General features: G+C 28.9%; 1 protein-coding gene across 1 annotated transcript in view; it reads left to right on the top strand.

Moving 5' to 3' along the window:
• LOC117170094 overlaps positions 1-16,965 on the top strand; it is a 454,275-nt gene that overhangs the window by 381,404 nt on the left and 55,906 nt on the right. The window contains exons 3-4 of the mRNA XM_033356617.1: positions 7,835-7,982; positions 12,624-12,691. Of these exons, the coding sequence (XP_033212508.1) occupies positions 7,835-7,982; positions 12,624-12,691 (216 nt within the window). The remainder of the gene's footprint in view (positions 1-7,834; positions 7,983-12,623; positions 12,692-16,965) is intronic.

The raw sequence follows: 16,965 nt of genomic DNA, 5'->3' as shown, positions 1-16,965 counted from the left end.
TTTTCAAACAGAGAAATTTGAAAAGTTCGGAGAGTTAAAAGTGTCCTAGTTTGAATGCTGTCAAATTTCTGGGATCAGGGGTTAAGTAGTTTTGAGAGTTTAGTTCTAACCGATGTGCACAGAGCGATTGCTGGATGACTTTTAATTGAGAGGTTTGGAAATTGAAGAGTTTTATTTCAGAGTGGTAGATTTTTTTTGAAAAAATCGGTCGATTGTAGCTAGAATTTCAAGTATTTTAAACTGCAAGGTTTAGGAAACAAACAAACGAAAAGCTTGTGTTAATTTCACAAAAGTAGAGAGAGAGAATACGTTGTTTTCTGTTGATTTTATTGGATATTTGGGTTTTTGTGATTTGTAGAATTATATATTTGGGATTGATAATTAGGGTGGATGGAAAATAGAAAATTTGTTTAGATAAAGATAGAAACATATACAAAAGTTTCTTTTGAAAGTTAGAATCACTGCTCTATTTTTATTTTTATCAGTCTATATTATATTCAAGCACAGCGGTCATGAACGGTATTGATAAAAGTATTATACAAAAATTATACCTAGATAGAAAAATTACACAGGTAAAAGATAAATAAAATAGAAGTTTATCGCTAAATAATTAGAAATACTAACGTTCATTAAACAAGTTTCTGACCAAATTGGCTAAAAAAGAATGAAAACTCTAGTTTTATTGTGAATATTGTCAATAATTTAGACAATTTTTTAAATAAAAAAATTAATAATATAAGTACTACAAAATATTCCCATGATTCCAATTTGAAATTGCATTATTGTAAGACCTTTCTATAAAAAATGTAATTTTAGAGGAATCGGGTTAGAAATGTTCAATTTGAGAAAGTCGCATCAATTATTGGGAAAATAACCCACTTGATAAAATTTATGCTGATAACTAATTATTTGCGACTATTAAGGGGAGAATGGGGGATAATGCATGAAAAAATGCTTTTTTTATGAATTTTTTAGAGATCTGGTTGAAGTAAATGTATTTAAATGTTTTGCATGTTAAAAAGTATTATTCTGGAAATAAATAGTAATTTTTTTGTAGAAAAATATCTTGAAATAAGCCAGTGACAGAGCAATTTCGAGTACGCCTCTTGAAAAAGATGATTTGCGGTTTCAGCGATATCTCAACGTAGATTTATCGGAAATAAAAAAGTTTCAAAATTTAGTTAAAATATAAGTTTTTCCTTCCCTCGACGATCATTTTAGGATTTATTTATTTTAAAAAAATTTTGTGATCATTTGAAGTAAAATATGCGATTTTGTACGAAAAATGTCGTCATTTTTAAGTGAAAAACAACGTTAATATAAAAAAATGTTAACTAAAATATCGTTGGGGGGAGGATTTTTATATGTAGAAAAAGTTTACCAAGTTTGAAAAGGATTTGAAAAGGAGTAGTTTTTGTAAAATCCTTCTTTTTTCCATTACACTGTACACACTTCACGAAGAGAGAAAGTGTCGTGAAAACTAATAAAAATTCTATTATTTTATAGTATTTGTCGTTGTCTTTTGGTACGTTCCTATATTTTCAAGCGCAGCTGCACTGAAAAAAATCGTTAGTTGAGCCAACTATTTAGTTAGTAAGGTATGGTATTGCAATTTTATTAGTCGATACTACTATTTTATTAGTTCGTATAACAATTCTATTAGTTGTCGCGACTATTTAGTTAGTACCAGCAAGTAAGTAAATGGTTCTCCCAACTAACAAAATAGCAGTACCATATCTTACAAATTAAATAGTTGGCCCAAATAGCCATTTTTCTAGTGTGCGGTCTATGAGGATGATCGGCTTTAAACCTATAACTTCAAGAGTTCTGCTCCGATTGACTTAAAATTTTGATACAATATTTTAAAAATATTTTATAATAAAAAGAAAAATAAATTTAAAAAAATTTTGCAAGTGCTTATCCTCCATTCCCCCCTTAAGCAAACTAAATTTTTCACGGACTAAAACGTGGAAAATAATAATAACCCTTAAAAAACATACTTATACATCATCTGAGATATGTGGCTTATTGACAAAAAAGCAGAAGCTTTTGACGCATAATGGTGTCTTATGTTAACGGTTTTATATCTCAATTTTTTCGAATAACGTTTTTGATTATTTTACTTAAAATAAATGAAATATATACATTTGAAACTGTAGAGCTAAAAACTTCATTTTTTGTACATAAAAAGAGGTTTTTTTAAGTTTTGGAGGATGTATTTCATGCATAGAGAAAAACAAAAATCTAGTGAGTTTAAATGAACATCAGCGAATTCAATTTCAGATGCCCGAAAATATTTTTCGTATGAATCTCCAATTGAAGGTTGGGGACAGATATCGTTACATCAACAGGCAAAAATAATGTATTATCTGATTGCGAATTGTTCGTGTCTTACTGATATCAAATTTCTAATACTTTTACAGGATGTGAGATAATGCTTCTTACTTTGAACAGCTACGATATTATATTGGCGAGAAAATTTCTCAAAAATCATCAATTGTCCGTTACGAAATTCTGTCTCAGTTTTATCTATAGTTAAGGGCATGTAATACTTAGAAAATTATCGATTTTACCAGTTTTCGATTTCGCGGCTTTTTTCCTATAATAATAAATATTTTGTTTTAAAAATTTGGGACATGATTGCGAACATGCTAACGGATGTCCTCGCACACTTTTTTTGTGGGTTAATTTAAATAATTTTAGTGCTAATTTCGATTAATTTTTGTTGAACTTAGGAATTAGTATCGATTTTATCAGTATTAGATATCCTGGGCTTCTTTCCTACAATAATAAAGCTGGAAAACGATCCTAACCTCAAAATAGTTCACATGCATAAAGCTTGTATTTCTTACAATATATTTGTTTATGGGGCTATCCCTCAAAAAAGAGTCCGGGGACTTCTGTTGTGATATTTTATAGCATCTCTGAATTCAGTTTTAAAAAATTTTTATTTTTGTGGGGAAAACCCCGATGGAACTGTACCAGATTGACCGCACGACGTAGTATCACATGCCATTAAGAAGAGAATAAATCAGTTTTTCCGTGCACTGGTCGTCATCTTCATGTTTTTATTCTCTTATTTTGGCAAAATTAATCGGAAAAACACTTTAAGTCAAAAACTCTACCAAGCTAGTAGTTATTGGAATAAAATAATAACAATCATTATTATTGAAATTCTTGGCCAATTTCAATCGTCCGTCAACATCTGGATGGTTTGGATCAGATGTGAAGAGTTGCAGATTTTTCTCATGAAATGCAGTGCATATTTTTTCCACCTTTCAGTGAACAGATCTTATCCTAAATTTAATTTACGAGAAGTTTTTTAAATAACGGATTTCAGTTTTCACATTGATACTCGAAATAACTTCTTCTAAGTTTTGCAATGAAAGTTTTCCAATTTTTAACTGCAAGCCTCTATATGTTCTCCATAAAAGAAGCAAATATCACATTCAAAAATTCAGAATAAAGGGTGCGCCGCTTATCCCCAGTTAACGGTATTTAAATACTGGTTTTTCCAGGGCTAGCTATTTCTGGACTAAAGAATTATTGACATTTAGCGCGAGTCGCTATCGTGAATAAAATAATTATTATTATTATTCCAACACTTGGCCAATTCTGTCAACATCTGGATCATGTGAATCAGATATAAAGAGTCTTGTGTACACTCAGAAATTTTTATGTTTGAATCATAAAAATTCTATCTTTGACACAGGGTCAAATAAATGTTTCTTTGATGTAAGAAAACATTTTTCTGAGTGTATCAGAAAATTTTTCTCATGAAATGTAATGTTTGCTGGCCAGATTTTAGCGTACACATATTATGTGAAATTTAATTTACAAGAATTCTGTATAAATCACCGATTGCAACTGAATAATTTAAGCTATCTTATTCATTCCACTTTTCATAATTTTAGACATATTGTTGACATTGGGAATTCATAAATCCCGTTGGAAATTTGACAGAAATATCATTAGTTATGCTACCTAAAGGAAAAAAAACAGACTCAGCGACTCTCTGATGAGCATTCTGAATCATCAGGTATGAAATCCAATCAGGGATTAAGTCTGAAACTTAATAGCGAGGGCGAGTTGGAACTTTTTGATGAGCTTACTGGACGTTTCGCAAGTGAACGTCCTCTACACATGTGAATAATTATGGACCTCCAATGCGTCAATGGGAATTCCTCTTATAGTCTTATTTTTCAACAGGACACTCTAAACACATTAATCATACACATATTGCTTATCTTCCTCGTGATCTTCCAAATTTCCACGATAATCAACTGCACATTAATTCCCAAGTTTCAGTAGAGCATAAACATCAGCGTTTGTTTAGACATTTTTATAAGAACAATCATCATCCTATAAATTCAGCAGAGTATGCAGCTTACTATTTTTATAAAGAATATTATAACCCATATGGTAAACATCCACATTAACGGATCATTCTGAAGCTTCTGAATATAGCAATTGCCAATTTTAAATGCGTTTTTTCTGAAAAGCCATCCATACAAAATTTTTATCGGTTCAATCATAGAAAATGGTTATTATATGGAGAACACAATATTTGGCTGACCCCACTAATTATTTTGGTTGATTTAACAAAATCTGTTGGTAAATAGAGTATTTTGTGGGGTGAAGCTGAATGAAAAAAGTGTTTTTTAAATACATAAATTTTGCTGAATAAACCAAAATTTGTTTGATTCAATCAAATCTTCATGTATATCCAAGAAAACAGTTTTTTTGTTCAAGAAATTTTTTCGGGTTGTAGTGACTGTAACGCGTAGGCGTTTCTACGCCGCACTCGTTGTTGTTGTATACAGCCTTCTAGTTCAAACATTTATTTTTCAAACTTTTATCTAATATTTTTTAAAGTACACTTGCATTCATGATATTTTTTTAAATCAAATTTCTTTATTATATAGTATATCAGCAGTTATGAAAAATTATTGTTGCCCATTTTACATTTCTCTTTTCATCGTGATTGGCGAGCGGCCCTCGGTTTACGACATTGCTAATAGTAATAAAAAAAGTGTATCGCTATCTAAATGTCTTCAAAAATTTCTGAAGTTAGTTATTAACAGTTTATTACTTTAAGCGAATCATATTTAAATATTAAAAAATAGCCGAAAAATGAATTTATTGTAAGTGCTTCAGAGAATTCAGGTATCTTGGTATGAATCCAAGTATTCCTCAAAGTCAGTCGTTGATTTTGATATTTTAATCTATTTAGTTTTAAAATTAGACCATTCTTCAGTTTAAATAAAAAATTATTCACCATTTCTGTTTAGAAGTTGTACAAATTCTGAATATTTAAATAAAAAATTATTTGATTTTGAACACTTTTATTTTAAATATCAGCTTAGCTTCAAACGATTGAAATTATTAAAATTTTACAATTGTAAATTGTTTAAAAACGAAATTTTGCTGAAAAATTGATATTTGAATCGGGAACTATTAAAATAGGAATAACATATATTCAAGCAAAGAGATTTCATAATTGTGTAATTTCGAACGCGAGTTATTTGAGAATTAAAATTATTTGTCATAGGCTTCTACTAAGTTGAGATTAGCTGCATTTAAAATCGTAGAATTATTGTATTTGAATTAAAAAATTTTTTATTTTAAATTCTTTCAAATTCATTGCTGTTTCACCTTGGATGTTTCACTGTTTCGCTTTCAAATTTAAGAGCCTTTTTTTAATTTTAGTAGCTATCTTAATTTATGGCGAAAAGATTACAATATAAAAAGTAATAATAATTAAATTGTACTGAAAGTGTCATTCTTTTTCTCCGAAGTTCTTGAGTCAACATTTGGTTAATTCTCAAGGTATAAGATTGCAACTTTATTTACTGTCTGACGTGGAAACAAACAGAAGAACAAATTTCATTATAGTTTCAATTACTTATCTTTCAGTTTCGCTCAAAGTTTCTTCGAAAAGACGCCAAAAGGATATTTTTCAAAACTTTAATTTTTCATTGAAAATACTAAAACCTATAATTCATTTTGTACGGAAAACTTAGACTGACTGCACTCCTAATATCTCATTACCAGTTTATATTTCTACACAACTCTTCAGAGACAAAATATTTTATAAGATTACTATTAGCGGTCTTCTAATAATTTAGTTAATTAATTTTTTACTTAACCACTTATAAATCTATCGATTTCCATTTCATTAATAGTTATTGCCTGCTGTCGCGACAAGTTCTTAGGTAGACAATATTATTAAAAAGACTATTATATGCTCAGTGTTTACCTTGAATAATAAACCAATTTTCTTTTTTTACTTTCCTAATACCTAGCTTCTAGACTTTCCGTCACGAGACTGGAGATCATTTAAAGCCTAGCAAACATTGAACACTCGACTCGACTTGTCGTTTAATAGTCGATAAATTATAAAAAGACCAACATAAAATTCAATATCACGTATCGGAGGAAAGAGCAAGAAAACCCTTTTATCCGTCAAGCTTTTGAATAAGCGCTTTGACGACCTTTGTGAAACGTTCAATTGGGTCGTTAAAGTAGCCCGCATTGTAGTATTAACTGTACTCTGTTAAGGCGTTAAATCTATATAATCCTCGCTGCAAAAATACTAAAAGAATCGAGAAAGCCATTTACCAATGACTGAAGCAGGCGCGAGCTAAAAAGCTGGCAGCCTATTACAACGTTTTCAAGTACCATTGCATTTTTAATACAGACAAATTCTGGTTAGAGAATGTACAATGAAACAAATAAAATAGTAAAAGTGGGTGCCGCGCTCCAGCAAAAAAGGGTTTCGTAGTCTATTAAAAAGTTAATTATTTATTATTATATATAGCAATTTTTTATTTTTTATTATTTAGTATTTGAAAACTGTCACCTCACTTTATTTTTTTAAACAGTATAGAAAAGAAATTTTTTTATGTTGCATTCTAGAACGCAGATCTGGCACACAGTCATTTTTATTCACTTTTTTTCTCAAATTAACTTTTCATGCAATAAATTAACCCATTTAAAATATTTCAGTGTAGTTTAAAAAATTCCAAGAAATTTTCAAGAGCTTTTAAAAGCTTGAGGGGATTCCAGATGAATCCAAATTATTTGCAATATTCCACGAAACTTAAAAAAATTTCAAGGAATTTTTAATTGACATACATATTTTGATGGAATTGTAAAGTATTTTTAATATTTTAGGGTGTTTAATAGATTCCAATGACCTTCTGAGACCTTTAAAAAGTGCCAAATGGTTTTTAAATATTTCAAAGTATTTGCAATATTCGAAGGTATTTTTAAAATTGTCCATGGAATTTTTAATATGTTTGAACAATTTGAAGTTATTCAAATTTTTTTTAGAGTATTCAACAAAATTCTAAGGAATTTTCAAGAGCTTTACAAATTTCAAGGGATTTAAAAGAAGTTCAAAGAGTTACAAATTTTTGCTTGTATTTGAAAATATTTCAAGGCTAATTTTTAATATATCTAAAGAATTTCAAGGGATTTTTGTTAAATTCACTACAATTCTTCAAAATTCATTCAATTCTACTAAATTGAGTGGATTATTATTTTTTTTTTGTTAAATTTATGTTGGATTCTTTTAAACTCGTCTTGAATTTTTTGTAAATCACCTAGAAATTTCATGAATTCCATCGATTTATTGTTATTCCTGATATACATTTATTTTATTTTAATAATTAACCATTTAATAATTATTTAATCATATGTATATTTTATTTACTTTCTGACTTTGCAATATTCCTTATGAAGCTCACGCCAGTGTACCTAAAATTGATTCCAATCTTCTTAGGAAAGTCGAGTGAGAGATTAATGAATCATTATACATTTTTTATACCAGGAACATGCGAATTTCCATCAAGCTGGGAGGGGAAATGGTTCCAGTATGGCAGAGAGACACCTGTCATAGTGAACACGACAGTCTTAGGCGGAAGGTCCTGCATCGAGAGGAACAAAGATAGGAATGATATGTACATCGTTCACGAGCAGTAAGTTTTTTTATTTACATTTAGCTAATATATCCAAAATTATATAAATTACAACAACATAAATTATTATTATTTCCTTGTTAGACTGGTCCATTTAAGTCCCGTAGCATTGCGGTAAAACCTATGCCTTTATATAAACCCCAGGTGACACGGGTCACTCTGCTGCTTAAGTATAATTTAAGTGCTTTTAGCATGAGTTCAGATACCACCACTTCACTGGGTATTAGAGTTCTTAAATTCCCGAGGATTTAAGTTCAGGTTATATAACCGAGAATATGACAGAATTTAGGAGAATTTAAAAGAATTTTACAGAATTTAAGAATTTATGATTTTTAAAAATATTTTTAGTGTTCAGGTTATATCAGCGGTAGAATATAAATTATTTTGAAGCTCAGACATATTCAGGAATTTAAAATATGCAAAAAAAAGCTCATTAATTATTTAATACTGTTAGGCTGAAACTCAAACCTCATAATTAAATTGTCTCACATTACTTAATAAATACCACGAAGTAGAATAAGAAGACCCCACTCCCGGAAAACTTAGACGCGTGACATTTTCAAAATTCTTTGATTTTTCTTTGACTAATTTTTCATTTCAAATCATTAATATTCCAATACCAGAATTTTAATCTTATGATATTTTTACCATAGAATATTTTATAAGCGGAATAAAACAGTGTTTCATATGCAAATTTAACATTTTCAAATGTATTAATTTATCTCAAACAAACAAAAATTTTCTACTTTAAAAGATAACTCTTTAACAAAATACTGGAATTTTTAACAAAATAATTGAATTTTTAACATAATAGTTGAATATTCAACATAAAAAGACAAATTGCCAACGAAAAAAAGCCATAGTTTATATTTTAATTGAAAAAAGAATGAAATTTATACAACAGAAGTATTTTAAAACCAAAAAGACGAATTTCCAACAAATAAAAATTTTTAACTCAAAAAATAAATAAAAGTTTATATAAATTATTGAACCTTCAAACCAGAGGACAAATTTTCTTTAAAAAAATTCAAATTTCAAAGAAAAAATATGACTGTTCAATAAAAAATTATTTTTTTACAAAAAAAACGCAAATTTTTAACTAAAAAATATAAATCCTAAAAGATATATTTATGACATGATAATTAAACTTTTAAGCAACGAGATAACTTTTCAATTTAAAATATAAATCTTCAACCAAAAAAGTGATTTCTTAACAAAGCGATTCAGCCAAATGTTTTAAACAAATTAGTTGAATTATCAAGCAAAGAAGAACGATTTTTAATCAAAAAGTTGCCTTTTCATACAAAAATAAAATTTCTTCTATAGCTGATGAAGTTTTAAATCAAAAAGGTAAATTTTCAAAAACAAAAGTTGAATTTTCTGTTGAAATAGATTTTAGTCCAAAAAGGATGACTTTTTAACAAAATTGTTTAATTCTCCAGCAAATAGTTGCATTTTTATCAAAAAATATGAAATTTATTTATTTTAACTCAGTAACATCAAAAATTGAATTTTTTAAAAAGAAATCATTTTCTACCAAAGAAATTGCATTTTCTATCCAAAAAGACGAATTTTTAACCAAAAAGGATGACTTTTTAACAAAATTGTCGAATTCTCTAGTAAATAGTTGCATTTTTATCAAAAAAATATGAAATTGTACTAAAACAGATGAATTTGTAATGAAAAACAATTTTTTTTTTATAAATGGAACTTTCATCCACAAAATATTTCAGTTCATTTTTGAACACCAAAATATAAATTTAAAAAAAAAAGTAAATTTTCTACGAAATAGTTAAGTTTTCAAGAAAATAGTATAATAGCTTAATTTCTAACGAAACAGTTGCATTTTTATCAAAAAAAGATTTTATTTCTCTGTTATATTCTCGGTAATATTCTCATTCTCATTACCGTTCTCAAAGTAATATAACCGGCTCAGAACTCTACTGGGTACGGTCCTGTAATTTTTTTTGTTTACCGCGGCTGCATTCGGACTTTATTCGAAGTACTCTGATTTGTCCAGGAGCGAGGAAAACTATAATAAACCGCTCCCGAGTTCAACCTGTTTTTAAATGTCGAATGCGCACAATCTTCCTCGGTATCAAACAGTCCGCTCGACATTCGCTATAAACGCAGAGAATTACACAACCTGGTCATACATCGCTGATGTGTCACCCCATCCGAGTCGAGATTCATCGGGCAGCTAATGCCGTCGGTGATCTACAGTTTATTTTATTATTATTTTTTTGTTACGCGTAATCATATTCCCTTTGAGCGTCCGTCAAATAGCAAAATTGATACCTTAATCGGATTTCACCAGTAGATTCTCAACGATTTGTGAGTCCGATTGAATTCTAGAGAGAACCAGCTCTTTCCTAGTAATTCACCGAAATCGGGTTTATTCAAACCTATGATCTCTCTTAATGCCTCCACCGTGCCTCTCAAAATTGATACACAATTTTCCATCGTGAATTGCAGTTACCATTTACCATTTGCTAGAATTATTCCATTTCGAGGAATTAGTCGAGTAATTCCTAGCCAGACATGATGCTCGAAACTCACATACAGGGTTGTTAATGATGGTCTATGGAATTCAGATACATTATCACAGACGTTAAAGATAGTATGTAAATGTTAACAAATTTGTCAATTAATGATGAAAATTAATTTTTGTAAAAGATGTACCATTTTTTCTTGAAAATTCCTCTGCTTAGTTTAAAGTTCAATTCTTTGTCAAAAATTAATTCTTTTGATGAAAATTAATTTTTTTTAGATCAGGTTTCTGAATGAATTAAAACTGTTTTTGATAAAAATAAGTCTATTTTTTAATTTAAATTTATACATCAACGTTAATAAATTCATCTTTTTGGTTCCAAGTTGAGCTACTTGGTTGAAAGTTGAGGTAGTTTGTTGAAAATGAATTTTGTTGTTAAAGATTTATCATTTTAATTGGAACTTCGTCTCTTTCCTTGAAAAATTAATTATTGCGTTGAAAATTCGGATTTTGTATAGAAAGTTCGTCGTTTTTGGTAGAGAATTAATCTTCATGTTAAACAATTAAGCGATTTTGTTAAAAATTTCAACTATTTGAATTGAAATCAACTTTTTTATTGAAAATTAATATCTATGGTATAAATAATTAAAGTAATTTACACAAAATTTATTTGTTTTGGTATTAATTTCATCTTTTTTGGTTCGAAATGCACTTCATTGTCTGAATTTCCTAATTGAATTTTAAATGTGGCTTAATTTCAATTGAAATTAGGTCAATTTCAATGAAACTTTAATTTCTAAACTAATTTTACTTTGGTATAATACTTTAATATAAAATAATTGCAAAGGTTTCTTTTAGTTAAAGAATTGTTTAATACTTCCTTCAGAAAATGTCTTTTCACTAGAAGTTTGTGGATAATCCTAAAATATGTTTTATGCTCTACAAGGGGATGTTTTATCTTCTTCGAATGGACTCTTTTCCACCCATTTAAATTCATGATTTTTTAAAAATATTTCTTGCGATTTTCTCCAAATTCCTGATTCATATGATTTTTGTCAAGTAAAATAAAATAAATCTGTTTATTTTTCTGTGGAAAAGGATGTTCTATACCTGCTGCATGATTTGCAAACTGAAATTTTACGATTTTACTTTAAACACCGTGTTTTTACGATTTCCAAGCAAAATCAAATTACAAAGTAATTACAAAGTAAGAAAAACTTAGGGTTTCTACATTTTTAAATAGTTGGAACAACTGATCCAGTTTGAAGTAAAATTTAAGACTCGATTTACAAGTGGAGCGCAGGCAAAATTTTTACTGTTTAAAGTTCTTCAATTTTTTCAAGTGTTTGCAATTACTTTTATTCAAAATGAAAGCTTTTTATAAGCACCCGAGTAAAAATCCTTAGCCTTGGTTTCGATTTGAATTGTCCCCTATCAAGACATGCTGAAGTCGAAAAGTTCGAATTGCGCAGGCCTCAGTTTTGAGACGGAGCCAGACTTCAATTTATGTCTTGGAGACAATTTTCTATATCTTGAACACATATATTTATGTCTTTAGTCGAATTGCTATGACTCTAAGATAAGCGGTTAAATATTAAAATCAATCTATTTACGGATTTTCCTTTGTATTGTACTTTTTTGTCGAGGATACCGAATATGTTATTTTTTTACGTATTTCTAACGGCTTAGAAGATCCTTCTAGAAAATTACAGTTTTAATTTTTTTAAGAAAATGTTTAAGGGTGATCCTCGCTCAGACCCACAGAATTCTGAATTTTGTAATTAACAATAACTTATTTAATAATTGCAAATTTTTTAATAATTAATTTTAATCTCATTTCTGAGTAGAAGAAGGTTCTTATTGAGATAAGTTTCTGCCGATCATCTGAGCCAAGCCCAGACTCGACTTGAGACAAGTAAACGCCGTCTTACCTGTCGTGACCATAAAAGTAAGATGAAGGCTCATGTCCGCAGCCAGATATCGATGTCTTGGAGACGAACACAAGACATCATCAAGTCGAACTCTAGTCGAAGCATTTTTAATCGGGCAGTGCCATATCAAATAAAAAATATTTCTTTATTTGAGACAACATAGTATATAGCTGCAAATATTTATGAATTCTCTGATATTAATACATTTCATCCTTTCAGTGCCGAGAACTGTTATCGATGTATGATTATCAACGCCCAGCATGACAACGTAATTCAATATCGAGAGGGTGAGTCAAATTTTTGTATATGATTATTGCGACTTTATCGTAATATATATATATATATTTAAATTTTATATTATATATAAGTAATTGGCACAAGGTGCGCATTCATGGTTTCATTTAAAATACTCTTCTCCCCAAGTTTTTTTGTTTAATTCTAACAAAAATTTCCAAACTATGTAACTAAAAAACGTAATATTTTGCACTCAAAGAAAAATTATAAGGGCTAGTCTTTTCTATCCCCCTCCCTTCATTTTTTATTTTTTTAAATAGCTGAAATGTCCGTACAGTGGATAGAAAAACTTTTCACAAATCACGCAGAAGCACAGTCGTTAAGGTATTTAAAAAGGCTACGTCTAGTCGTTCCGAAAATTCGGGAGGACTCGTTAAGCTTATGAAAAATATTGGACTTGTCATCCCGAATTTTGGTACGACGATACACTTCGATTTAAATAATTTCCAGGAATTTCCAAGGATTTTATTGAAAAAAATTACGAATGTTCAGGACAAAGTTATTTGTTCATATGAAAAACAATATCTTATTTTTATCATAAATAATTATAATACAAAATTCCGTCTCAAGATTAATTTTTTTTCAACATAAATCATAAAAAATCTGTAAATTGAGTTCACTATAGGCATTTCGCTTTCTTTTACAATTATCCACTGTACGGTGCTGTCTGCGTAGGGAGGTTCCCCTACGATAAAGAAGTTGGATTTTGATGTAAGTCAAGCAGTATTATTTTGCTTTTATACGTTTTTTCTCACATCAGAAATATGTGTATAAATATGTGTATAAAATAACTAATTGTAAGTTACCTGAATCATAATTTTTTTTTTATTTCCTGTCCATGTTTCTTAATGAAGAAAGCATTAATTTCATGGTCTAGAAAAAAAAGTTAGTTGCCTATTAAAGTGATTGTTAAATGGAGCATATATAGTCCTTTCGCCACAGGAAGAAGGAAGCTCTAACGTCCCAAACGACTTTTTCCCCTATTTTAATGCAAGGTTATGACGCCTGACCATATGTCGCCAGGAAATAAAAACTATCGATCATGGCAAGCTGAGATGTGCCTGTGTGCGATTTTTTTCCTCTCTAAACCGTCGACGAGTACATTGTCTCTGTCGCCTTAACAGGTGCGAGTTGCCGTAATGGATTATCAATAGAGGCGCGCCTTTGCGCATAGACATATCGGTCCGATATTTACACGGTTCAACGACACAATCCAATACGCAATAGGACTGGTTCCCCTAATTGAGTGAAATTATGGGCTTTAGGGCGTCGTGTCGAGTAGTTCTGGGGAGATCCTAGCTGTCAAATAACGAAACACTGCAAGTGCTATTTTGAAAGGCAGGGGAGAGTGTTCGAAACACAGCCTGCCGAATTAGTCTCAATACAATCTTGAAAAAACGATTAAAAAACGTTTCAATTGATTTTCTTCAATATTATAGATTTAATCTCATCATTGATTAAATACACAGAAAATAGAATTTTTATTTTTTTTCAATTAATTTTGTTTTTAAAAAAACCGTGTGGCCGTAGTTCAGGGAAAAACTGGAAATCAGGAAATTAAAAAAAAATCATGCAAAAATTAGGAATTTTCTATAAGAAGCACAATATTAAGATTTTGGTCTTTGAATATTAATGATCCGCGAAAGTGTAATTGACCAGGGAAAAATTAGGGCATTTAAAACAAAGGTTTTCCGGCCACCCTGAAATAATATTTATGTTAGTCATTTTTAGTATGTAATGAAAATAGTTTTTTTTTACTTTCTTTTTTTTTGTATATAATTGCCTTCTATTTTTATTTCTTTTTTTCGTAGGTGCTTGTACCTGACGAATATATTTTTAGTTAAAACTTTTATTCTTTGGCTTAAAATTAGAACATTTCGTTAAAAAGTTGCAAATTCAACTATTATGGTAGAATATGAGCTTCTCGTTAAAAATTCATATTTTGGTGTTAAAAGTTCCTCTTTTTGGGTTGAATTCAACTTTTCTTGATTAAAAAAAAAAAAATTGTTGAAATATCTACTATTACATTATTCGATGCACATTTATATTTTTTGGTTAAAATATTAACTAAATCATTTTGTTTCCACATTCATAATTTCATTTGGAAACTCATCTCTCTGACTAAAAGTTAAACTATTTTTTTTAAATCAATCTTCTTTCTATTTTTAGTTAAAACTTTTATTATTTGGCTTAAAATTAAAAATTTTTGATAAAAGATTAAAATTCAACTATTATGGTAGAAAATTAACTTCTGGTTAAAAATTCATATTTTGGTGTTAAAAGTTCATCTTTTTGGGCTGAATTCAACTTTTCTTGATTAAAAAAAAAAATTTGTTGAAATATCTACTATTACATTATTCGATGTACATTTATATTTGTTGGTTAAAAAATTAACTACATTATTTTGTTTCCACATTCATAATTTTATTTGGAAACTCATCTCTTTGATTAAAAGTTAAACTATTTTTTTTTAAATTAATTTTTTATTTGTTTCTTGAACATTCATTCCTCTATTGATAATTGATCTTTTTTGGTTGGAAATGAACTATTTGTTTGAAAATTAGTCTTTTTGTTATGAGATAGATTTCTTGTGGTAGAAATTTCGTATGTTTTGGTTGTAATATCAATTATTACATTTTTTGTTAAGAATTCGTCTTTGTAGGTTTAAAATTCAACTATTTGATTAAAGTTTACATTTTTGTAGAAGTATTATATTTCAAAGAAGATTCAACAACTATTCAAAGATGATTTAAATTTTTTTAACAATTTGAGGTTATGTTAATATTTTCTATCGGAAATCGGTTATCAGAAACAAATATCATTCAATTTGAAAGAAGATATGTACAATTTTTTAATTAATTTTTGTTTTGAAATTCGTATTTTTAATTTAAAACATTACAAAATGTTGCAGATTATCTTCATTCATCATATTATCATTGAGCCGTTAAATTTACCATTTATTTACAATTTTTCCTTTCGTTGGCGTTTGAAACCTTAATTCGGTACTTTAATTTAGAAATCATTGTATTTCAAAGATCACAAAATTCTTGAACAGCATTATGTTATGCTCGCATTTTTCATCGGGAATCGGCAGACCTACAACTTTTGCGTATTATATTAAATAGGCTGTGCCTAGTCGTCCCGAAAATTCGGGACTATACTAGCTAAGTGTATGAAAAGTATTGGACTTGTCATTCCGAATTTCGGAACGACGAGACAGTTCGTATTAAATAACCAGATGATTTATTTATGTGAACAACTTTGCCCCAGTCTCAGTTATAGTTATGCATTCGAGGTGACTTCAAGAAAATTCGAAATTTTCTTGAAAAATTTTAACGCAAACTCAAAACTTCATGGAGATCGAGAAACCCAAATAGAAAGTTTCGAGATTTTCGACTCGCGATCCTGATTTTGTTAAAAGATTTTCGACCTTCATAAATTGTTTAGTTCAACTGAACATGTTTCAAGAAAATCTCGAATTTTCTCCAACTCATATTACATATCATAATTATAAATTGTATATATTATCAAAATTAGATATTGAACATTATTCAATTTCGAAAGTATCGAGTTCTTGCAGTTTGGATGGTTATGTTTCAAATTTGTTTCACTTAACGATTTAAAATTTGAAATGAATAAACTTGAACTTATTCAATTAAAAAAATTGAATCTTTAAGTTTTTCCATTGTTATATTTGAAAATTGTTTAATCTGTACTTCTACAGGTAAACGAATGTTTTATATGATGTGTTTTTATTTTATTGATGTGTATTTTCTGATTCGATAGGTATCTCTGATGTCCTGTTCCATATTTTACTGTATTTTTATTATTTAGCAACTTCTGTGAGAGGAGAGTAAAACTATAAAAGTTTAAATTGTGTTACTAAAATAGTAGGAGATTAAAGTTATATGAGTTACGTAAATTCTGAATATGAATACATGAAGAACAATAGGTCTGCATTAAAAGATGAATATAATTTATCTTATACATCTTTGTTATTGCGTATTTCGAGTTCTAAAATACAGTAAAAAGACAATTAAAATATGTAAAATCTACTAAATTAAATGAACGTTCTTTAATTAATTCACAGAAAAACAGCCTCAAAAGAACTATAATATTTACTCTAAATTATGTTCAAGATTTTCAGAGAGCCAAGCTGAAGGAATTTATTTCATTTTCATTGAATGTAATTATAGAATAGCTCTGAAATCATAATACTATTTGCACAGTATTCATGTGCACGGTTAAGAAATTCCAAAAAAGCTCA

Source organism: Belonocnema kinseyi, chromosome 3, assembly GCF_010883055.1.
Source record: "Belonocnema kinseyi isolate 2016_QV_RU_SX_M_011 chromosome 3, B_treatae_v1, whole genome shotgun sequence".
Lineage (NCBI taxonomy): Eukaryota > Metazoa > Arthropoda > Insecta > Hymenoptera > Cynipidae > Belonocnema > Belonocnema kinseyi.
Note: the sequence above shows the minus strand (reverse complement) of the source record. Positions and strands in the feature narration are given on the sequence as shown.